Source organism: Physeter macrocephalus, chromosome 8 (genome assembly GCF_002837175.3).
Source record: "Physeter macrocephalus isolate SW-GA chromosome 8, ASM283717v5, whole genome shotgun sequence".
Lineage (NCBI taxonomy): Eukaryota > Metazoa > Chordata > Mammalia > Artiodactyla > Physeteridae > Physeter > Physeter macrocephalus.
The window spans coordinates 69,059,432-69,084,512 of NC_041221.1; the positions used below are offsets into that span (position 1 = coordinate 69,059,432).

Below are 25,081 nucleotides of genomic sequence, written 5' to 3' on the forward strand. Positions count from 1 at the left end.
TGTACGCTGAGCCTGTGCGTCCAGAGCCTGTGCTCCGCAACGGGAGAGGCCACAACAGTGAGAGGCCCGCGTACCACAAAAAAAAAAAAAAAAAAAAAATATATATATACCCAATGGCTTTCAAAATAAAGATAAAAGATAAATCATGGGAAAAAACTGCAAATTTTAGAAAACAGTGCTTCAGTTTGAAATCCATTTCACTGATTCACTTTATATAAGGACATTATGATCTAATAAAAGAGAAGTAAAAAGTCAATCTGACATGTTTTCCTTCATACTAAACATGTGGTGTTTTTTTTGCGGTACGCGGGCCTCTCACTGTGTGGCCTCTCCCGTTGCGGAGCACAGGCTCCGGACGCGCAGGCTCAGCGGCCATGGCTCACGGGCCCAGCCGCTCCGCGGCATGTGGGATCTTCCCCGACCGGGGCACGAACCCGTGTCCTCTGCATCGGCAGGCAGACTCTCAACCACTGCGCCACCAGGGAAGCCCTAAACATGTGGTTTTAAAGTTGATCATCAAAACTATTAACTGCTATTTACTACAACTATTCCTATAATCAGAACAGTCTATGAGCTATGCAGACAATTTTATAAGTGTTAAAAATGTATGTTAATTTGTGTTAATGGTCTTCTAATATTTACTGGATACTTACCTGTCTGGATAAAGAGAGTACATCTACGCACAATTTAACTTTTCATGAAGATATTTAATAGTAATTCCCTCAGGAGCTACTGCTATCTTTAAGGCATTCTGCCTCTACACTAAAAGGCCCCTTTCATGGAGTTCCACTTTCTTTCTCTGTGCTTTACTGTTGAATGATTCACTTTTGCATCCTCTGCTTTAATGTAGCTTACACATCCTTCTTATTCATCCATAATCTTCTTAATTTTTCACTTTACCCTTAGATAGAATTAATGATGATAAGGAAACAAGTTTATACACTAAACATACTTTGGGTACAGCATTTTCAGAGAATTCAAATTTCAGTTTTACTTTTGTTTGGTTGGGGATTTTGTTGCCTTCAGAACTATAATGTAATGAAAAGTTGTGTTTCTGGAATCCTACCTGCTGGGGTAAGTAAGGTAATATTGTGCATCTAATAGCAAATATTTTAAACTAAAAGAAAAAATTCATGCTCATAACAAAAATTTCAACAAGTTCAATCAATACCTCTCCAGATATCCCAATGGCTTCTTCTGCAGCTCCATACTGACCAATATGTCCATTCTGTAGTCGTTCCAAAAGCTCCAATAAAGCAAAATTTTTTTTCAATCCCCAGACACCTGAATCTCCTAGAATATAAAAATAAAAACTAAATCTAACAAAATGGAATATTATTTATTTTACCTCAAATCTCAATAGTAATTTCTGTCTCACAGTTCAATCATTAATAATGTCTAAATTTTAAAATTTCAAAATTTCTCCATTTTCTGTTAATGCTATAACAGTTGTCTTAATATTCTCTTTAAAATACAGAACTCCTTAGCATTCTAAGTAGAAACTTATTTTAAAGTTCTATTATTTTTCTATAATTTAACATTATAAATCCTATTTTGTCACTGACATTTACTACATAACTAAAACAAGTGCTTTAAATATTTTTAACAGCAACCAACAGTAAGAAACACATTTCACATTGCAACCCAGGATAACACACACACACACACACACACACACAACTGAAACAAAAGATTTACACACCAATATTCACCCTCACTGTTTGCGACACACTCTGATGGTTTTTGTTCTATTTCTTTTTAAAAAATCCTATTCACAATCATTTAAATTGATTTTATGACCACAAATAAGCTATGACTCATGTTTGAAAACCGCTGTATGAAAGATACACTTAGCCAAAAATAAGTCCGTCTCTAAGTAACTGAAACTAGAACAGCTAAAGATAATATTTTCCCCACCCCTCATCTAACCTAGAACCTAACAGCAGTCAATGAACATATAAACTCTTTCTCACACAAATACACAGAGCTTCACACTAAGGCATGACAACAGTCCCTTTTAGGTAGATAAGAATCTAAGCACATTTGAATAAGGACCAATGCTTCTTTTCCCCAGAACTGACCATAAAAGGCCAGGTGAGCATTCATATGTGCACGCATGTGTGCCCACACAATACGGGCATGTGTATACACACATGCGCACGCGCAAACACACACACAAACTCTTCCTAAGCCTATAAATAAGAGCCAGATCCTTCAGCAATTAGAAGGAATATGTCTGTTATGATGAGCTTCTATACAACAAATACCATCTGACACAAAGCTGCCACCTAATACATATTCACTGAAAAAGCAAATAAATGAAAGGATGATGGGGTCATTGGCTACATGGTTCCCCTTCCTCTTGGTCCCTCTTTTCTAAGGGAGGAAGGGAGGGAAGGAAAAAAGGAAGGAAGAAAGGAAGATGAAGGGAAGGGAAGGGAAGGGAAGGGAAGGGAAGGGAAGGGCCTCAGCCTTGCCACCCCACAGGCTTTCTCAACTGTTTTAATTTTTCACACATATTCTACCTCAAGCTGAGTTCTATCCACTTTATTTATAAAAGATTAAGAAGTATAATGAGTCCTTTATTTAAAAGTGTTACCTTGACGATATCCAAATACTGTCATTATATAGTAAACACATACACGTAAACTCCTAGCAGTATCTAGGCAGTAACTACCTACTGCCTAGTATATCACTTAATACTCCTGTAACTGTCAAAATAACTCTAAAATCTCAATGGCTTAAAGCAACAAAGATTTGCTTCTTGCTCACACAGCATCTCAAGGGTTGGTGAAGACAAGAGAGGCTCTGTTCCCTACTGTCCACGATCAGGGGACACAGGCCACTGAGGCTCCAACCCCCTGGACCACCTCATTACAGCAGGGAGAGGGATTTATTGCAAACCGTCATAAATCCATTCTTAACAGCTTCTACCTGGAAGTTAACACTTCACTTCTACTCATAATGTCACTGGTTAAAGGGAAATCACACAGCTCTTCCTACCTAATCATAAGAGAGCAGGGAAGTGTAATTTTACCATAAGAACGGAAGAGAAGAACCATAAGTAATGCTGACCAGTATTAATAACCATGACAAACAACTACTGATACTATTCTTTTTTTTTTTTTTGGCAAAATACCTTTATTACCTATGATTGGCAGATATTTTATAAATAAAACATATTTATTCTCTCCATGTTTGAAAAGAATTTCAAAACAACAAAACGATTTTATACACCATACAATTCAGGGTAGGGCTGGGCTCAGGGGACCACTTCATTGTTCACAGGGTGGACAGAAACCTCTGTCTCCAAACATTTTTTGAGCTAGTTTGACTTTCAGCTCTGAGTGCTGGTCACAGTCTTGAAACCACAAAAAGTGGTTTCAAGGGCCTGGTGTGATGGGAGGGTGAGGGCCTCTCCCAATCCAGCATTTCCCTGTGCTCACTGTGGGTTTCCACTCAATAGACTAGGGGCTGCCTTACAGCAGCAGCAGCTGTAAATCTGATGGAAGAACATTCTTCTAGTAGCTTCCAGATTCTAAAGACAGGGCTCAGTAGGACCCTCAACGGACCCCAGCAGATCCCAGGATGCCAGGAGCTACAAGCGCCTGATTAATGAGATGGCCCAGCTAATGGTCCCAGCTCCTGGAAAGCACGGTCAGGTTGTTTTACAAGGACAGTCCTTCACTTGAACAGATGTACCCGTGGAATCACACTGGCATTGGGCAGATAGATTCCATTTTGTTCAGGCCAGAACCACAAGTCCCAAACCCAGTGTTCAACAGACACAAAGCGGACACCAATCTTGAAGCTGAAGAACACATGGTTGACCTCAAAGCAGACAGTTTCTACCTTGCCGGATGGAAACAGGCATAGGAGAGAAATTATGCAGCACGGTCTGGTTGGCATCTAGAAGTTGGACAGTTAGCTCATATACACAGGCCGTGCCTTGTTGGTCTGTCCACCCGGCAGAGACACAAATCTCAATCTTTCCACTATACAGGAGTTCCGGCCACAGACCCTCCTCCTCCAGGTCCAACATTTCCTTCTTGTGACACCACCTTGTAAGCAGACAGGAAGGAAGCCTGGGAAGTGGCCCCAGGCCTGACCTCCAAGTTTTCCTCCTCTCCTCAGCCGTCTCCACTGCTCTGCATCGTCCAGTCCCGAAAACATTCTAGGCCCTTAGGGTTCCGGAGGAGGTTGAGTCCTATCGGTCTTCGCTCGCAGAAGCAGCCCAGGATGCAGGGCCTGAGGTCATCGGCGGGGGGCAGGTAGGTGTGGAGGACAGGTGACAGGGCGGCGTAGTATTGGGCCAGGATGCTCAGCCTCACGTCCTGGCAGTCCACCAGGTCACGCCAGCACCGGCACACCCGGCGGCAGCGCCCAAGCAGCACGTGTGGGGGCACGTGGCTCAGCACCATCTCGAGCAGCTCCATGGGCAATTGGCCCAGACCGAGCACCTCCTTGGGTTCAGGGTCCGGAGCGGGGACCCTGGCAGGCAGGCAGGCCCCTGGAGGCTGAGGCGCACGTGCGTGGTCTCCTCGCCAGTCCCGGCTGCCACTGTGCACATCTCAGCCATTGCTCCTCCCTGGTGGGCCATCACCTTGCCTCACGTGCTCCCTTCTCCACCTCCGCCCTTTTTATTCCCCCGCCCCTCCCTTCCTAATACCCAGCCCCAGACCCCTGCCCCCACCCCCACCCCAGCCCCATCCTCCCTCTGACTCTCATACTATTCTTGAACTAGAGAAGAATTCTAATTCTGATTCTCTCATATTAACAATAGTTTGAGGGGTTGGGGCGTGGCAGGTGGGGGAGATTGGGAGTTTGGGATTAGCAGATGCAAACTATTATATATAGAATGGATAAACAAGGTGCTACTATACAGCACAGGGAACTATATTCAATATCCTGTAATAAACCATAATGGAAAAAAAAATAGTAATTTGCTTCTTTAGAAGCAAAAAATGATTTTTTTCTTCTTTATACTTTTTAATAGATTTTTCAAATTTTCTGCAATGTATATATACATTATTTCTATAATACATTTAAAAAGAGATTTAAAAACAATGACAGCAAACTATATCAAGGGTCATTAACACATATTCCATAGGCTGGAATCACGGCAAAAATCTAACCTACAAGCTATAGTAATTACCTATAATAATTACAACCTATATCCGAGGCAGAGTTGTTGGTTTGCTTGTTTTTTCTAATGTTGATATGACAGCAATCATGTTTGATTTCAACCTAGGATATGACTAACCATTACCTGTCATAAATTCCTAGTTTATTACAGTAAGGATGATAACACAGTGAGGATGATGTGGTATTTACGTAGAAAAGATAGTGCCCTTCAAAATGGTGGAAGGGTCCATCCTCTGTTTGCAAAATATTATGACTTCTATATAGTTTTATATAAAGAAGATGGTATGATATATATAAATTACAGAATAAAAGGCCAAATAAAAGAATGTCAAAATAGACATCTCCCCCCTCCACTTTATTATTTCTTGGCTAACAGTAAGTTAATGCTAACACTTTCCTATATTAGTTTTCTGGCAAATGGGCATACTACTTACTTAAATCAAGGACTACCAAAACCTTAAGAAACCCATTCTTTCCTTACAAGAAAATATTTTACAACCATGCTTCTTAGCATTTTAAAGCTTTTCAGTCTAAAAATCTGGGTACTCTTGCTTCCTTTTTTTGGTGGTTAAATTATTTTAAATGTGTTCCACTTGACATATAGTATGAATACATTAAAACAGTCTTAAAACAGTGCTACTGACCTGAAAAAAACTGACAACCTTAAACTATTACTTTTGGAGAAACTCAATTATTAAAAAGAATAAACATAGAATTTATGGTTGTAAAATAACTGTTCAAATGTTAATAAATGTTATTTCCAAATCTGGTATCCCACAGTAATTAATTCATTTTGAAAAATATAAAGTGAAGTTTTAAAAGTATGTAGGGGGACTTCCCTGGTGGTGCAGTGGTTAAGAATCCGCCTGCCAGTGCAGGAAACATGGGTTCATTCCCTGGTCCAGGAAGATCCTACATGCCACGGAGGAACTAAGCCCATGCGCCACAACTACTGAGTCTGTGCTCCACAGCCCACGAGACAGAACTACCGAGCCTGCGTGCCAGAACCACTGAAGCCCACGCGCTTAGAGCCTGTGCTCCACAATGAGAAGCCCACACACAAGGAAGAGTAGCCCCCCGCCCACCTCAACTAGAGAAAGTCCACGCACAGCAACGAAGACCCAACATAGCCAAAAATAAATAAATAAATTTATTTTAAAAATAAATAAAAGTATGTAGGAAACTGAAAAAAATCCACCATACCTTTAAATTCATTTTAACAGAAAACAAGGAGTAGTTAGTAGTTATCACTAGCTGCAAACACTTCTGCCTCACATATCAGTAAATAACAACATGCTGAAACTCAAATTACTTACCTGTATTTTCATTATTGGCCTATTCATGTCTAAGGTAAACCCTGTTTTACAGGCAAATGAAAAAGGTTAGTATGTTTTTCTCAGGTGTCTTAAAACTATTGATCTATAAGTACTGAATATAAAAATTTCAGAAGATGAAATAAAATTAGTACCTAAGAGTGGGCTAGTTTATAGCTTCAAGACTACTGGCTTTAATAGAAACTGAAACCTCCTTGGAATTTTATAATTTTTCTTTTTTTTCTTGGCTGCACCACAGCATGCTCCCCAACTAGGGATCAAACCCGTGGCCCCTGCAGTAGAAACCCAGAGTCCTAACCACTGGACCACCAGGGAATTCCCAGAATTTTATGATTTTTAAAATCAAGTAGAAAAAAATTGTTTTTATGATATTTGTATTACGTGAACAATTTTATATATATTTTTTCCTACCTAGGTCTGTTACTTGTCGATCAAAAGGGCAACGGATTGCTCTTCCATGAAGAGGCAGCCGAGTGAGACAGTCATGACAGACTGTGTGGCCACAAAGCAGAAGGCGAGGAACTTTGTCTCCTTGCAAAGAAAAGACATCTTCACAAACTCCACACTCCAGCACCTAATATTTGGAAAGGACACATGTATTCTTTAAATGACTTTAAAAACATACATATTTTAGGCTACAAAGAAAAACCTGATCTAATTTAATGAATCAATCTTGTTAAATTACTTTATTCCTCCATGAAAAAAACTGTCTAGGTATAAAATTTTAAATCACCTTTTATCCTTTCATCTGACAGATCTTACCACAATTATATCATAGTGAAATCTCCTTGAAAGGGTGTGAGGGATCAAGATAATGTTGTAAACTAACATCTTTAGCTTTTGAAAATTATGACATGATTCATTACATCTGAATCCATAACCATATATAACTGTACCAAAGTTGGGTTCTTAAACAATTTCTCTGCAATTACCTAACCCTCAAAAAACCATCATTAATTTGGACAAAAATAATTTGAAATATGTGCTAGGATGACAACTTACCTTGTAAATGATAAAGAACTTGTTAAGACTATAAGTAATTTTCAAGTGTCTTATACTATTCATTTACATCATACAATGTAAAGATAAGAATGCAATTAGACTTAAATTTCAATTCCTTGTTCTCGATTAATAAATATGCCCCTGGGTTAGAAAATAGAAAATATTTTGTTTATCTAGTTCCAATTACAAGTACATGACTTAAAAAAAAAAAAAAAAAACAAGTACATGACTTGCTCAAGGCCATGTAGTGAGTCAAAAGAAAGGTGACAAATCAACTATACCTCAATTTTAAAAAAAAATCAAATATACTTCAACTAAAAAAAAAAAGAAAGAAAGGTGACAAGAATCGGCATATTCTGATTCCCCGGCCCATCAGTTTGTTTTATAATTAGTCAACAAACTATATTTGTATCAATGAAGGTACTTTTATTTCTTAATATACCTGAAGTGTTTCACAATTTAATTAATTTTTAAAAAATACCCACACTGAACTGTTTGACTGTACCCCAAACTCGGTGCCCACCATCCATGACCTACTACAATCTGGCCCCTGTCCTATTGCTTCTCTTCCCTTCCAAACTCTATTCTCAAACTCTATCAAACAATTTGTAGTTCACAGCACATAACAAACTGTTTTTGCCTCTTTCTTTATGCTAATGCTGAAGAAACAGCTAAATAGACATTTTCCTAGTGGATTCTTTTTTTACATTAATAAGCCAACAAATTCGTAAATGAACACACTATCTTTTGGGCCCCCATGTACCATGGATAAGTGTCGATCTTAACACCCAAAACACTTTAATACTTTTGTTGGCATTCCAGCCTATCTTTCCCTGTTAGACCAAAAAGCCCTCAGGAACAGGGTATTCCAAACACCAAGCACCTACGTGCTTATATTAATGAAGTCCAACAAAATAAAAATTTTAAAACAGCCAACCACCATCCCCCAACAAATACATAATACAAGGTAAAAAACAGAAAACCCAGAGTGGAAGTCAGGCTTAATCCATTAAAATTTTAATCTTAACTCCACAATTAAACTGGAGTCAGTGCTTGAAATGTAAACATCTTTCACTGTAAATAAACTGATAATTCATAACTGGCTCGCATCTCAGTACGGTTCAAAAGCTGAAGTGCAACACATAGTTCACAGAACAGGAAAAGAAAACAGCTCGTTAATTATATGAAAAGGAGTCCAATCACACCCAAAACATTTTGAAGTCAGTTGAAGCTATCCCAATATACTTTTTATTTTATTTTATTTTATTTTATTTTTGCGGTACGCGGGACTCACTGTCGTGGCCTCTCCCGCTGCGGAGCACAGGCTCCGGACACACAGGATCAGTGGCCATGGCTCACGGGCCTAGCCGCTCTGCGGCATGTGGGACCTTCCTGGACCGGGGCACGAACCCGTGTCCCCTGCATCGGCAGGCGGACTCCCAACAACTGCGCCACCAGGGAAGCCCCCAATATACTTTTTTTCAGATTAGATTTTTTAAAGTTGATAACACTTTGTGCTAGTGAAAGTGTGGGAGAATAAATAAATTGCTGGTTGCCGTGAAATGTTTATTGACTGATAATAGCCTCCTCTATGGAAGGCAATTTGGCAATACCTATCAAAAGTTTGAATAGCTTAGTAATTCTACCTCCAGGAGTTTATCCTACAAATATCACATGTGTGAAGAGATCTATATGCTATTCCTTAGAGCACCTTTTGCATTAGCAAAAGATTAGAAACAAAGTAAATATATATGGAAAATAAATTATGGCACATTCATATACTGCAAAACTGTGCAATCTGGTGAGGAAAAGTTAGGAAATGTTTTATGTACAAACACAGAATGATGTCATATCAGCAAAGCAAAGTGAAAAATGACATAGAATATTTAACTTTTGCATAAAGGAGAGGAAATAAAGAGAGCATATATTTTCACATATACTGTTTTACAAACATACTATCTTTCTGGCAAGATACACAGGAAACATTACATTGGAATTGTAGTTCTCTTTGAGGAAGGGAAACAGCTGGGGAACAGCTACACATAAATCATATATATATATATATACACACACACACATACACACACACACACACACACACACAATACACACACTTCAAATTATCCTGTATTTTTTAAAAAGGCAGGAAAAAAGTTTCACTTAAATATCCTCACTTTAAAAAAAAAGAAAAGAAAAAAATCCTCACTTTAATATCAAATTCAACTAAATACAGAAAAGATACTCACAACAGAATTAGATATTATAAATGCAACATTTTAAATAAATGTCCTCACTATAGTGACACCATATTAAACTTATATATGACAATAAATTCCAAAGAACCAAATTAAAATTTTACTTTTTTCATTCATCTCTAACCCCATCATTACACAAGATAAGAGAACTTACTCATGTTGTGACCATAGGTTTTTTCCAAAAAGCACTAGTAAAATCCCACTGATTAGTAAACCAAACATAATTCCAAAAATAGTTATTAGACTATTTTGCATCAACGCAGCAAATAAGAGTAAGAAATTTTTCCTTCAGTGTTTATGAATAGGAATTGTGGCTAACAGCATAAGAAATTAAGTCCTAGATAGGAAAAAAGCTCTTTATTTTACAAACATCACAATATGCCAAAGAGGGCTTCAAACTTATTACGTGTAAATCAAATTTTAATACACCAGGCCATATTTTCAAAGGACTAAGAAAGCTCACTGTCTTTTGTGAATGTACACACCAATTTTGGTCTGTTTTTCACAACGATAAAAACCCTGTCATCATCTACTTGTTCATTAAGCAAGAAACCATTTTACATATACATATGTTACCATTATATACTTCAACTTTTACCTTCCAATGAACACTTCTTGCTTTCATCTGTGAGATTTTTTTTAAATTTATGCCACTGTATTTCTTACAAATGACAGCATGAGGATCTTGCCAAAAAGGACTATCCTACTGCACATCTCAGTCACGATTTACACATAAAAATGAAGATTAACAAATTGAGCCTCTAATTTATCAAACTCTGTGCTATAATAAACTGGAGTTACATCAGGCTTTGGTATATTTTTCAGATTTTAAGGCAAACAGGGTAACAAAAGTAGATACAGCAATAATATCCATTCCAATTACTTCTTAATTGAAGTTAATTCACAAAATAACCTTCAGGTATTCTCTACATAGAAAAAGCACAATTCAATAGATAAAATCTCAACCATACAACAAGCTGAATAATAAGAGAGCTCCTCTGCATCTCAGATATGCTATGCACCTTCAGAATAACTTCATTAATATATAAAGGTCAGATAAATCAACCACCACCAATACTGATTGATAATACAGTTGTAAGCAGAAATGTATCATTTGTTGTCACATAAAACCAACATTAGGTGAAAAACCATAGGCGTCTATTACTCAAGATCTTAAAAGAACTTCAGATATCTGGTCCAGTGGTTCTGAATCCTAGATGCACATTAAAATCACTCTGACACTGCAAAAAATATACTGATGTCAACTTACTCAGAAATGGGGGATTAAGTAGTTTCTTTTTTTTTTTAAGTCCTCAGTGATTCTAATATGTAGCCAGGAATAAGAATTGCCAATATCTCAGATTACATTTGATCCTGAAGGTTACTCTACAAACCCTTAAGATCAGTTCTCCCTTTCAGATCTATCTACCTATGGAAAAGTGAATTCTACATACTTCATCTGAATTTTTAGTAAACCCACTTTAGAGCATTTACACATGTTAGAATTTCAAACTTCAAGCACAGGGTAATTCATATTCCCCAGCGTTAATGGGGCTGTTGGAGACTTCTCAAAAGTGTTGACAGACCGTACTCCCAAAAGAGGAGGAGGCGGGTCAACCAATAATAGAGGTCTGATTACAGAAGTAGTGCCATAGTGAAAAGCATACTTTACAGCCAGTCAACTCTGGTTCTGCTAAACAGTGTTAACTGAAACCTGAGTCTCCTCACCTGTAAAACTGTAATCAACACTTACCTCCTAAATACATATTAACAAGTTAAAATACCTAACTTAGTACCTGGCGATAATAACGGCTCAGTTTCCTACAAATAAGCTAATTAATGCCTGTTGGGCTTAACTAAAAACAGAGGGCCTGGGAAAAGACCAGCCCAGGTCCCTCTCCCAGGCCCATTAGCTCCTTTTCACAAACGTCCCCGTTGGCGACTCCAAGCAGAGGACTAGCGTGACCAGGACACCAGGTAACCTCAGGCCTGCTGGGATAAAGGCCCGGAGGTGAGGGATAGGCTTGTAAAGCCGAGAGGGGCCAGAGGCCGCGCATCCCGCCCAAAAAAAGCCAGGGCCGCGGTGCTGCCGCCAGATCTCCGGGATAAACAGAAGGGAAGCCGAAGGTGGAGAACAGAGCACGCAAGGTCCCTCACCTTCACCACGGCCGTCCCCCGGCTGCCCTGACGACCACTGTCTAGTCCCGCTCCAGCCTTGTTTACAACCAGGGCAGCCATCCTAGGAGGAGCGGCGCCACAGAAACAGCCCTCAAGGCCTTCACCTGATGGGCGGGGTAGAGCCACCTACCCAGAAGCCTCGGCGCTCGCCGCTGGCGCACAGGCGCAGTACCACGCGGGGCGCTGCTGGGACGGTCTGTTCGCGCATCCTCCCGCCAGCCGCTAGGTGTTTGGGTTCGCAGGCCTGTGCGTGGGCACTTTGTTATTTTTTTTATTGTTATTATTGAGGAGTCTGAAATAGATGGAAGGAGTAAAATTAAGAGAAAAAAGAAGAGATAAAACAAAAGTAAAGTTTTGGGGTGAAATTCCCGCTCCAGTAACGACCTCTTCTCCCCAACTGCAAAACGGACAGGGCGAGAGGGTACCACACGTCCCTTCATGCCCTGCGGCTTTTGAACTACAAGTCCCAGCATGCCACATCTATATCATTTACGCTGCAATGTAGGTATTTGGGAGGCCGTGAATTGTCACCGAGGAGTGGTTTCTTGAAGTCGCGGTGTGTGATTGTGACTGGAAAATAGAGGAGTATTTTATGTATAGGTCTCTAAGAGGCAAGAGATGGCTTTGGTAAAAAAGACGGTGGGTTCGTAAAGGACTTGGTAAGAAGAGAATTGAAGGCACCACCGGCAGAGAGAAACTTGGGAGTGTGTTTGATGCCCTGTCTTCCCGAACGTGCGCTTTTCTGTCTTCTTCCGAGCTGATTGACCCTCTTCAGCCTCCGTAGGCAGTGGGTCCAAAGTGCCGGTCAAAATGGAAGTGAATCCCCCCAAACAGGAGCACCTGCTGGCCCTGAAAGGTAAGCTTTTGCGAACCCGACTCCCTTTAATCTGTTTTCTCCCTTTCTCTCACTAGTTCTCGAAGCCTTTGACACATAGACCTGGCCTCTGGGATATAGGCCTCGTCCTTCTTAAACACTGTCAATGCTCGCCCTCCTGCTTCGTTCCTTGGCGCCGAGCGAAAGGAAACTATTTCTCCTCTTTGCTTTTTAGGTTTGAGAGCCCCCGTTAGAATGGAATAGATACCTGGTAAATTACTTTGTTACATGCTGCTGCAGTCACCGGACAGATTTTAGCCGCAGATGCTGACGTCCCCACCCTACCCGGGGAGAGCCTTGTGAACCGAGATGATTAACAGCGGGTATCTAAAGTGGTTTTTTCTTCCGTCTCTTGTCTCTTCATGCGGCAATGACAAAGTTACCAGGCTTCAGCTTCATCTGTGAAATTAGTCTAGTAGTGTGCCAAGGATTTAGAAGTACATAGTACTACAACGTATAATTTAGGTTTGTTAAAACTCACTGTTTACGTCAAAGTATTGTGTATAGGGGGAAATTCATGTCGGTTTGCATACACAGCAAACAGTGTTGAGTAAGTTTGTTGATTTAATTGGATCATTATTTAGGGGAAATGAGCAGGGCATTCTTTTTCTGGAATTCCTGTTTTGTGAAACCTTTTATTTGAAACGCTTTCAGCTTTATATCATCGGTTTTCTACTACCACAAATGCACTTATTTCTTGGATGCCTTACTCTGTGGTTACTAATATGTTCTTGGACTGAGCTGAAAAGATGCTCGATAGACATGTGAACTCAAGTGAATTGCACTTAACCTTCCTTGTGGGATCTATTTTGAGCGACCCTTATCCCCTTAGTTATGTTGTAAGCATCAAACCTTCCAGAAGCTCACCAGTTTCATTTGTAGCATAAAATCATATACTGATAGTTGGGGTTATCAGAACGGTCTCTGACTGTAGAACTAAGAAACTAATATATTAACTAATGTAATAGCAATAGGACCTGTGAGCTTATCCTGGATTGAAATGGCTTATTCCTGAAGAAAGAAGAGAAATTGTCATGTTCTTTATCTCAGACTCATATGTAGTATGTGAAATATATATTACTTAACTCTCAGAAGTTAAACTTTTTCAAGATTGCACAGCTAGTAAGTGATTGAGGTAATATTTCAACACAAGACCTTCATCTTTCCAAGACTCCATGTTGCCTCCTAATAAAGGAAAGAGCATTTTCAGATATCATTCCATTAGTAGTTTGATGGAAATTTAGAACAGTTCTGTTAGCTGCTAGGTATCATTTTATACAAATTGGAAGCTATTAAATACAGTTAAATTCCAGTGATGTGGCGGCTAACTGCCATAGTCCTTTTAGGCTGCTATAGTAGTCTTTCCCAGGTAGCTTTTATTTTCCAAAACAGAAGGTTCCTGGAGAAGAGTATTTTAGCAACCTAAAAGGACAAGTGCTTTGAAATTCAGTGTTAGTTTCAGCTTAAAACTCTTTGGCCTCATTCTTCCCCACTGTTCTAGTTATCCAGGAGTTTTCACAAGTTTTAATTTTACCTATGTTGGATGCCAAATATATCAATTTGTATTGTCATATAAGTTTACTTTCATATGTATGTAAAGTATTAAGGAGCTCTCACAACATCAGTGTCCCTGGAATACAACACTGAGTAAGTTCAGACAACAATGAAAGAATTCTCAGTGGCATGTCTTAAAATGTGAAAATGTAAGGAAAAGGGAAGAAAAAAATAAAAGCATTATTAATTCTTGAAAGAATATGCTATCTATATTTAGATCCATATTAAAATTATGGATGTTAAGGATCACAGTCATTTATGAATTTGAGTTGCCAAATCTGTCAGTCAGTGGACATTAACAGTAAGGAAAATAATTATTATGAGATTGGTTACTTATTTTGACTTTTCAGAGTCAGTGGTTAAATGAGTATTGTGACATCATGCCAAGGAGACCCCACTCACAGTCATCCCGGCAATGGGAGAACCCCCGTCAAGTAGTTCTCTAACGATTTTTGGAAGAAGGGATTTGACCTCTTGTTTTTTTCTCTGGTAGCTAGGATTTGAAAGAGCCTGCATTATGGCTCAGGCAACTTTGGGCCCGATTAGGAAACCTAACTTGCAGATCCTGGTAGGCTCCATTCTTGAGCCTGTGTACTGTATGCTGGAACTTATTATCGATGACTTAATTTGGGGCAACTAGAAGATGTCTGTGTTCTAAGAGGAAAAAAAGTAAGGCTCTAGTCTTCTTGTTCATCCTCCAAATTGGAATTCAGGAGCCATGCTACGAAGGTTTTGACACTGCTTAAGTTCCTCATTTATACAAATGAGACTTTTTCAGGAAACCAGTTTCTAGCATGGTTAAAATGCAAAGTTAAACCATTTTCATGTTTTCAGTATTTACTACTGAGAATGAAATAAAATCATTGAGTATTCTGTCTATATATTTGTTTGGTAGAATTCATGTAATTTTAAAGTATAAAATAATCCATTTTCTTCAAAATAGATTAAAAATTACAGTGATTTTCATTGTCCTCAATTCACATGTCTCAAATTTTTTAGTTTTATTACATTTTTGTTCATTATCTTCATATGAATCTAGTATTTTAAAAATCACTAATTTACTTTTTGTTTCTGCTATAGTCTTAAGATTACTATTACCCAACATATTAATATCAGTACTTCCAAATCCATTATATCTTTTCAGTTAAACATGTTGACTACTAGCAGTTTTAGGCTGAAAGGATATGATAGGGCATCTAATCCTGATCCCTTATTTTGGTAAGAGAAAGGATTTCCAGTTTTGTGGATTACATTCACATTTACCAATTGCACTTTGGTAAAATATCATATTGGAATTGGTTTTGGTTTTTTCTTTTTTCCCTGCCTATCTGTATATAGGCTATCCCTACCATATCTTATTCTTTGCAATACTTCCACTTTAGGTCCTGTTTCCCTCTGATTTGGAAAGAGAGAGAGTCTTGTAATTATAAATTGCATTCTAGCTCTGAGGAGCTCAGCTAAGAAATATTCTCTTCATTAAGAGTAACTGGATTACTGCAGAATGACTACAGAAGTAATATTACATTATCGACCATATGAGAGTGAAACCACACAACTGCCAAAAATTGCAGAGAAAGCAATTCAAGACTTTCCTACACGTCCACTATCAAGATTTATTCCTTGGTTTCCGCATGATGGGTCCAGACTTCCACTCAAACCTAAAAGATTACCACCCGTGATTTCTAAAGAGGCAACTGAAGATGTAAGACAGTACTTCACCATTTCAGAACATGATATTAAATTGCAGAGTTATGATTGCACAGTAGATCTACTGGAGTTTCAACCTAATTTGAAAAAAAAGAAGCACTTAATCCGATCACACACACTGAATGAACAGACTAATTCTGGAAGTCTGGATAAACAGTCAGAAAAAGGAAAACAGCACAAGAAGAGGTCTTGGAGTGTTTCACTTCCCAGCCGTAATTGTACTGAAAATATTTTTCCTTTGTCTGAAAAATTGCAAGATAGTTTAAAGGCACTAAATTTGCACTCATTTTATAGAGCAAGATGGACAATAGAGCACACTATTTGTAACAACCAAACTCTGGAAGACATTTGGGCAAAACTCAATCGAATTATCAGGTGCAATGAACTTCCATCTTGTAATGCTACAATTCAGAGACATTTAGGCCAGATATGGGTGTTCTGTGATGTTATGTACTGTGAATATGTGGGAAGTCTTCTTAAAGGAAGATTAGCTCTTACTGGGAAGATTAACTTATTTGTGCATAAACATGGTGTTATTTTTAGTATGTAATGAATTCCACTAATTGTCAAAAAGAAAAATATTCTGAATGAACTGAGTAGGAACTGAAACAGATGAATAAATTTTTAATTGTGTGGTAATATATGTACAGTTTGTATCCCAGAAATAAATATCAGGTGAATTCCTAGGCTTGTCACTTAAGTCGGGAACTTTCTGTGTGCTACTTTGAGCAGCCTTCTTTTAAATGAATTGTGATAAATTATTATTTTTACTGAATTTAAAGGTAAAATGTTTTATTCCTTTTGTTCTGTTACTTTTCCAATGGTTGAATTAGATATTCCTATGAATTACAGTGACTAGTTTGGATTTTGGTAAATCCCCCAAATCTAATTTTACAGTATTTTTTCTTTACTCACCTAAAGTGTAATGATTTTTTTAAAAATAAAACTAAAACCAGTTCTGTTGGGAATGGTATTCAAGTGCCATGAATGTGGTATTCAAATTGAGAGACCAGCCCAGATTCTGCCGATATTTCCAAAGATATGTAATAGACAATAGTTGATGTGTTGTTCTGAAACAAAAGTATAAAATGTATAATTTATCTAAGACCATAATATATCTTTAAGGCAATAAGCTCTTTTGAAGTATCAAATATGGGTAAGAGATCAAGTTATTCTTTATTTAATACAGATAATTCAATCTTAATGACTGTTATTGCTGATTACTAGTGCTCTGGTTCTTGGAGTCATGGGTTTCCCATAGCAAAATGTTATAAATTGGGTTTACACATCATTTTATAAAAATATTCAAAGTGATTATATAATAAAAGTTTTATTAAAACGTATATTTATTTAACAAATTTGAATGCATACCATGAGCTAGGTACTAGAGTAAAGTAGGGAAGGAGACAAACATGGATCCTGCCCTCACAGAGCTAACATAGAGTCACTATTCTTAAGTAGTTAAACTACATCCCTGAAAAAAAACCTGTAAGACTGTACTCATTAGGAAGGCAGAAACACATTTGCCTTGTGCACAGTGCCTGGCATGGTAGGGGCTCAATACTACATGGTAAATGTGCCCTCTGGGGGGTTTCTCATAGCCTGGGTTGGCTGAGTTTCCTTAAAACATAAGGAGTCTACCAATTTTTAACTAAAGAGGTTATCTTTTCTAATTAGGTTTCACACTGTCCAAACACTGTTTTGTTTTTAACTTTTAATACCTTTTTCATTGTCTCAAATGAGACTGCTCTGTAGAAAATAATCATCATGTGCATGAATGCTTCCAAAAGTCTTTAAATGAAAAATCACCAGGTGTAGAGGGAGTTTCCAAGGTAACTTCATCAGTCATTACTTCCTCTTTCATTCATTAGTCATCTCACTTTTCAATCAAGAGTGATGGAGAAAAGTCAAGAAGTTATTCATTATTACCAGCGAGCTTTGCAAATAAGAGTTGGCTAATGTTATTAGGCAATCATAAATGGTGGACTTGTTTTTTTGTTGTTGTTCAGGTCTTATTTAGCATTAGGTTGCTAATCAAGGGTTAAAAGTTAGGTAATCATAAGACAGGGTCACTTACATAGACCACAGCGTTTCTTTTATGATACATTTTTATTATTTTGAAATGATTATACACAGAACTCAAAATATTCTTATGAATATTTTCTATGGGCTTCTTATGAGCAGTTTTTTAATTTAAGAATCATACATTAAAAAGAGCTTCTTTGTCTTCATATGTGGCAGATTTAAATTTCTCTAATTTAGTCTGTATAAATTGCTTTCTACTCCTCTGAGAAACAATGAAAAGGTGAATCAGAACTGGGAAAATGAAGATTGAGTTTTACTGCAACTAGTGCCGTGATCTTAAAGGAAGAAGCGATTCATTTCTCTATCTACCTAGACAATGCTTAGGCAGTAATTAAGGGCTAAGAATTTAGCCCACTGCCATGTCTTTGAAGCCTTCTTAGAGTATTGAGAACCTTAGGACTGATGATTCTAGCACTAGCTAATAGTAGGGCTCACCAGTATTTCTGGGTTCCACTGTTAAGTCACAGACATGAATAAATTGGGGAAACAAAAAGACATATGCAGGAAGGTAAATCTGAGGGCATTTGGTAAAATGCCGAAGCATTTACTCTAGGAAAGTGGCAACAGTGCCATAATTTTATTTTTCCCTGACAAGCTATCCACTTTCAAATAAATGTTAACTCAAATTCTAAGATAAAAGATGTGGAGGGCATCACATGAATTTAAATTATTTGCCAACTTAGCAAATGATTTAAAGACCATTTTTTGAAATTTTCTAAGATGAGCTCCTGCATAATGGTTCACTTTGATTTAAGCTGCTCAAAATGCCCCAGATTATTCCAAGGTTCACAAACTTGAATGCCTTCAGGAACTAGAAAAGTAAGACTATAGAATGTGGTAAGGACTCTGAAAGTGGAGAAGATTCGACATAATTTTTTTAATGTTGTGGCCAAGCAAAATGTATAGGTAAGTTGAACTGACCTAATTCATTAGTTTATAACCTCAAGCCTATCTTTTTTTCAATTTACTGAAGACTTTAAAGAGTTTTTTTAATAAGATTTTAGATGAAACCTGAATTTCATAAGTAAATCAAATGTCTGTATTTTGTGAGTTCCACTGAGAGTGTTTCTACACATGGCACTGTGCGTTGTGTGTAGTGAATATTTGTCACTCGACTAAAAATCACATATTCTTTTTTGCCTCTTTTTTTTTTTTTTGCGGTACGCGGGCCTTTCACTGTTGTGGCCTCTCCCGTTGCGGAGCGCAGGCTCCGGACGCACAGGCTCAGCAGCCATGGCTCAAGGGCCCAGCCGCTCCGAGGCATGTGGGATCTTCCTGGACCGGGGCACGAACTCGTGTCCCCTGCATCGGCAGGTGGACTCTCAACCACTGCGCCACCAGGGAAGCCCGGAAGCTGGTACTTTAAATACCAGCTTGGAATGTTTTTATTTTTAATGGAGGGTTGTTCTTTACCCACCCTCTACTGTCTCATCCCCTAGAAAACCATAGCATCAGTAAAAACTAAGCTTTAAAGGACTTTTGTACATAATGGAAGTTTGAGCATATAATAAGCAAACAAGCTGGCTACACGTCTAGGTGAATTCAAGAACACTTTTTTTTTGGATCACTCCAAATTTATGTTTATTTTAACTTGTTTACTTTTTACTATTAACTGAGTATAACTTTCTTTTTTAAAAAATTTTTTTTGGGGTATAAAATTTTTATTGGGGTATATAATTGATTTACAGTGTTGTGAAGAACACTTTTTAAAAAGTGTTTCAGGATTCCCTTGAGAGTGTATTTCCTCTTTATTTGTTAAGATTTGGTCTCACCTGAAATGAAAAGAAAAAGGGAAAGAGCACCAGTTGGTGTTAAAGTTGAGCTTAGAGTCTTGAAAGATTGTGAAAAAAACTGTTTCCTATGTGTCATTTTCAGAATACCTTTTTATCCCCTGCAGATTGTACTTAATTTTAATGTTTTCCTGGTTAAAAGTAAGAGTGAAAGAGGTTTGAAACACTTCGCCATTCACTCCCCCACCCACATCATTGATGTGTAGCTTGTTAATGTTCTGTTTGAAATAGAGTCAGACTTGGAATACCCATGGGATGTTTCTAATAAAGCATGACATTCCAGGTTTATGACCCTGTGCTTATAATTAATAATAGGGAAAATTATTTTTGAGCAGAGTGAAGTCTGCGGCCATCTATTTAATATAACATTGTTTAATGGCCTCAGTTCTTGAAACTTTACATCTTCAAAAATACCACTTACTTGAAGAGTTGGGTGAGGCGTTAATACTATGCGCCAGAACCTGTGTCAAGCACCGAGCCCACAAAACTTAACATGATACATAAGAGCCTAAACTTCAAGAAGTTTGGATAGGAGTGCTATAAACTTATAAGTGAATAAACATAATTCATGATAAATACAAGGTGCTGTGCGAGAAACAGGGTGACCTGTTGCTTCTTTTCTGAGAAAGATGACATTTAAGCTAAGACCAAAATGAGAAAGGCACTAAATTTGATATGAATGATATAGCTAGTTAATCAGTAGTTAGTGGTACATTTTTACATACATTAACGAATACCACATATTGTGCACTGACCATTTAGATCAATAGTCTTTAAAGATTTGAGTTTTGAGTTGAATGAACATCTTAATAGACTATAAAGAACCAAGTCTTCTGGGATTCATTTTCTGAAATGTTTTATGAGTTTGTATGATTTTTACTTCTATATTTTTGTCTTTATTTTGATGTGGTCAAATGTCAATCTTAACAAAAAATTGCAAAAGATTTTTTAATTAGAATGTCCTATCCCCGCTAGACTAGGTTTAATTTTCACTTTTTCTAGTTTTCTCTTGCTTAATTTTTGTCCAACTATTTGATACATATGCAGCTTGATATTTGAAATGAATTTGTAAACTAAATTTCATTTTTCCCAGACAGTGAACCAGTTGTCCTAGCACCTTATAATGTTGATTTGTTTTTGCTGCATCCTAATAATTTTTTTAAATTATCTAACATGTCAGTATGGTCTTGTATTAATAAGCCAATTAGTTGATTATGGACTTAAATGTTTTATTACATGTTATGTCCAGTTTTTTATGTCCAATTTTTTACCATTGTTTCCTATTAATTTCTTTAGCTTATTTTTATTTATTTGTTTTTCTAGATAAATTTTAGATACATTCTGTCATGTTCCGAGAACAAATACTAGTTTTGGTTGGAATTTTATAAACCTACACATTAACTGACACTTTCATAATTTTTACAAAGAATTAATATTACTTAAAGGGCCACTTACTGAACTTCAGTGGCCAGTGATTATAACCAAGGAATAAGGTTAACAAAAATCTTTTTGGCATAAAATTATTGTTTCATATTCAGAATGGTGCATCTAAATTCTTGTCCCTATCAGACTAACATTGGTTAATATTTTGTTGATATTGTTTACAGTGAAGTCATTCAAGATTTTTTTAAAGCCTTATTCTTGTAATAAACCGTAAGCTTTGAAATTATTTTATTTTCTACTTTTTGTATAATGAGCCATATTGCATTTGCATTTAATTTTTATAATTCATTAGGTTGTAAATAAAAGGAAAATTGTTCTTTCTTTTTGTCATATATAAAATTCTTTTTGTTATATCCTAACATTTTTATTAGTGAATCATTGCTATGTAATAATCTTAGGAAATACTTAATATTATATTGTTTAGGAAGTGTTTAGATTATATCTTATACTAGTATAAAATTGATGAATACCATACATTCAACTTGCGAATACTGGCATAAAATGATTAATATTTTCTTTCTTTCTTTTTTCTTTTTTTGTCTACTTTCCCAATTCACAGTGATGCGATTGACTAAGCCTACTTTATTCACCAATATTCCAGTAACATGTGAAGAGAAAGACTTGCCTGGTATGACACATGCTTTATCCTACTTGCACCTAGGGAAAAGTTGAAACCTGGATTGCCTTACCTTGGAATAAGCCTAACCTTGCCAATTTTACACTAACTCTTTGCTGCATTATTTGTTGCCTGTTTTTGTACGTGTGAATGGTGGCCATCTGAGTAATAGGTCTCAATCATAATCTATACATCAAAATACTATTGATATCCGTGGCAACTAGAGACTTTTATTTTAGTTTTAGTAAAAATACATTCCTCGTAATGACACTATTAAAATTTCATTTATCCTTAAATGTTCCATCAATGTGTGTTAGCATTCCCTTTATTTAAAAATCATTGGAGCTTTCTATATATCTCATGACCTACATTTTCCTTTGTTCCTGAAGTGTTCATTTTCTGTAGAAACAATTTTTTTGGCATGCATTTGTTGTAGTGAAGATTAGAAATTAGATTTTTTAAATATAGTTTTTGTTATGAGATTATTTTTTTAAATATCTCTCCCAGCTGTTTCTTCACATAAATAAAAGTTATTTACAAGGTAGGTGTTAGAATTTGATGTTTTTCTCTTTCTACAGGAGACCTCTTTAACCAGCTCATGAGAGATGATCCTTCAACTGTAAATGGTGCAGAGATTTTAATGTTGGGAGAAATGTTGACTTTACCACAGAATTTTGGGTGAGAATGATATGTTCACATTAGAAACACAGCAACACTCTGAAGCCATTGCAAATCATGTTTTCAAAAAGTAACTATGGCATGGGGAAATGCTCATGATACATGTATGTGGCTGAAAACAAAAAAAAGTTTTACCAAAATTATACTATGTGATTCTGGGGTTTTTTTTAAATTAAAAAAATAAGATGCATACCAAAATAATAACAGTCGTTCCTAGGGTGGTAGAATTTTAACTTTCTTCTTTAGATCTTATTATATTGTTTAATGCCTACATATTCCTTTATTTTAACTGATTTAATCTCAGTGTCTTTCAGAAGCAGCTCTTTTATTCACCATCACAGCCCTTTACCAACTTAAGTTATTGGACTTGTCAGCTCATTAGGAGTTCTAAATATTTTATTCCTTCTCTTGCTCTTAGCTATTCTCTTACTCTAGATTATTACTGAGGTAGAAGTCCCTGGTTCCATTCTGTTTGCAACAGAGACAATTTGAGACCAAAAGGAATTTTTCAGGTTTTTTCAAAAGGTTTACAGAATGTGGTCATTGGCTAGTGTCTTGAAAGCTTAGAAATGTATTCATGTAAAAAATGTATTCGTATTAAAATATTTTTATAAATATATCTACATATATTTATATGTTTATATGCATTATATACATAACATATACTTATAAAGTAATGCCACTAGTCATTATTTTTATTAGAATGACTTAGAAAAAGAAAAATAAAATAAATTCGTAAAAAATACTCTGAGATCAATAACTTGGTCTCTTCTAGATTCGGGGCATAACTTATTTCAAAAACTGCCTTTCTCTAGCCTCCTCAGTATCAAATCTTCAGACTCTTAACATGGATCTGATTTCAATGACTTATTTTTAGGAGGGCTGGCAGTTTTGGCAGTAGTTGAGGGTCAAGATATATAGCATGTTTTATAGATTAAATCTGTATTTTTAATTGCACTAGGTAATGAGTGAGCAGCCTAGTGTAAAGAAAGAAATATTGAAATAGTATTTCACCTGATCTCTATTCTTTAGTAATTTCTCCATTTGACGTTCTCAGTGGTGCACAAATAGAAGATTTATGATGAAAGTTGAATGGATTTCTGCCTAAAAATTTATTTTATTTCACAGGAATATATTTTTGGGAGAGACCTTTTCCAGTTATATCAGCGTTCATAATGATAGCAATCAAGTTGTAAAAGATATATTGGTTAAAGTAAGTGGCATTCTTATTTGGGATAATTTTTTTTAACTTTTTAATTCTCTTCTTATGTTTTGAAACTTCATTAAAATGCCTGCTTGATACTGGACATTTTAATTGTCATTAATAACAAGTATTAATTGAACACCTAAAGTTCTAAGATATGCTGTGCACAGAATCATTTTTCCTTATCCTCAAAATTTGTGATAGCTTGGATGAGAAAATGTACCAAAGGTAAATAACACTTTAAATTTTTGTTAATAATTTGTGATTAACATAATAAAATTTGAAAGAGGAGGAAAGATCACTGGGGATTGCATCATTCAGGAAGGCTTATTGAAGGAGAAGGGAGCACAAGAGGATCTTGAAAGAATGGCAGGATTTAGAAGAAAAGACAAAGAGGGACATGGTAATTGGAAGCAGAGACATAGGAATACGGAATGTGTTCTTGTAGCAGTGAACAGAATTCACTTAGTAAGAGTAGGTAAGGTTGTAGAGATATGTAGTAGCCATACAGTGGAGCATCTTAAAAGCAAGACTAAGGCTAAGGTTATTTTAAGACATTGTGCAATCAGTGGAGACTTTTGAACAGAGGTATTCAGGCTATGTTGGAAGACTGTCATTTAAGCATTGTATGGGATGGTTTGTAGGAAATAGGCCAGTTAGAATATTCTTGCAGTTTTGAGAAATCAAGAGAGAGAATATGCTAGCTCAGTTAAACAACTGGAAATTTATTCCCAAAGAGAAAGGCATAAAAAAAGGAAAAATTCATCATATGTTGTTGAGAAGTGGTCAAAGCTGTCTTCAAGTGGTGGGTTTAGGTCACTAGAGCATCGCCTACGGAAGGGAAAGGGAAGTCCAGTTAGAATGAGATTGAAAAATGATCAGCAAGTACTAGAATTGAAAAGGATCTCAGAGAGAAAATATTCCAAGTTCCATATATGAACCAACTTCCAGAAATTGGATGCAAATTTTTGCATACATGTACATATGTTTGTCACTCTATGGATAGGGTTTCTGTCTTTCATTAGATCGGGGTTGGCAAACTATAGCTTGCAGGCCAAAGTTGATCTATTGCCTGTTTTTGCAAGACAGTATGAAGCTATGCTAAGAATGAGCTAAGGAAGGTTTTACATTTTTTTTTTTTTTTTTTTTTTTTTTTTTTGCGTACGGGGGCCTCTCACTGCTGTGGCCTCTCCCGTTGCGGGGCACAGGCTCCGGC

General features: G+C 36.8%; 3 protein-coding genes and 1 pseudogene across 10 annotated transcripts in view; 2 read left to right on the forward strand and 2 right to left on the reverse strand.

Annotated features, from left to right (window-relative positions):
- Positions 1-12,022, reverse strand: part of TRIM23 (tripartite motif containing 23) — a 37,616-nt gene extending 25,594 nt beyond the window's left edge. For all 3 annotated transcript variants that reach the window (XM_007103314.4, XM_007103313.3, XM_007103315.3), the window contains exons 1-3: positions 11,894-12,022; positions 6,891-7,053; positions 1,172-1,293 (exon numbers count right to left, since the gene is read on the reverse strand). In XM_007103314.4, the coding sequence (XP_007103376.1) occupies positions 1,172-1,293; positions 6,891-7,053; positions 11,894-11,974 (366 nt within the window). In that variant the 5' untranslated portion in view covers positions 11,975-12,022. The remainder of the gene's footprint in view (positions 1-1,171; positions 1,294-6,890; positions 7,054-11,893) is intronic.
- Positions 3,442-6,488, reverse strand: LOC112064299 (F-box only protein 27-like; annotated as a pseudogene).
- A 608-nt stretch (positions 12,023-12,630) lies between the features above and the next one.
- TRAPPC13 (trafficking protein particle complex subunit 13) overlaps positions 12,631-25,081 on the forward strand; it is a 32,202-nt gene continuing 19,751 nt past the window's right edge. For all 5 annotated transcript variants that reach the window (XR_008618069.1, XM_007103309.4, XM_007103310.4 and 2 more), the window contains exons 1-4: positions 12,631-12,770; positions 21,927-21,995; positions 22,562-22,661; positions 23,790-23,874. Coding sequence is in view for 4 of the 5 variants with exons in the window: in XM_007103309.4 (XP_007103371.1) it covers positions 12,725-12,770; positions 21,927-21,995; positions 22,562-22,661; positions 23,790-23,874 (300 nt within the window). In the remaining variant the exon portion in view is untranslated. The remainder of the gene's footprint in view (positions 12,771-21,926; positions 21,996-22,561; positions 22,662-23,789; positions 23,875-25,081) is intronic.
- On the forward strand, positions 12,684-17,200 carry SHLD3 (shieldin complex subunit 3). 2 transcript variants are annotated; one of them, XM_028492940.2, is made up of 2 exons: positions 12,684-12,770; positions 15,725-17,200. In XM_028492940.2, exon 2 carries the CDS (start codon positions 15,844-15,846, stop codon positions 16,597-16,599), a length of 756 nt encoding a protein of 251 aa, XP_028348741.1. In that variant the 5' UTR covers positions 12,684-12,770; positions 15,725-15,843; the 3' UTR covers positions 16,600-17,200. The 2 variants fall into 2 exon arrangements, with proteins under 2 accessions (XP_028348741.1, XP_007103370.1); XM_007103308.3 differs by lacking the exon at positions 12,684-12,770 and adding an exon at positions 12,777-13,111.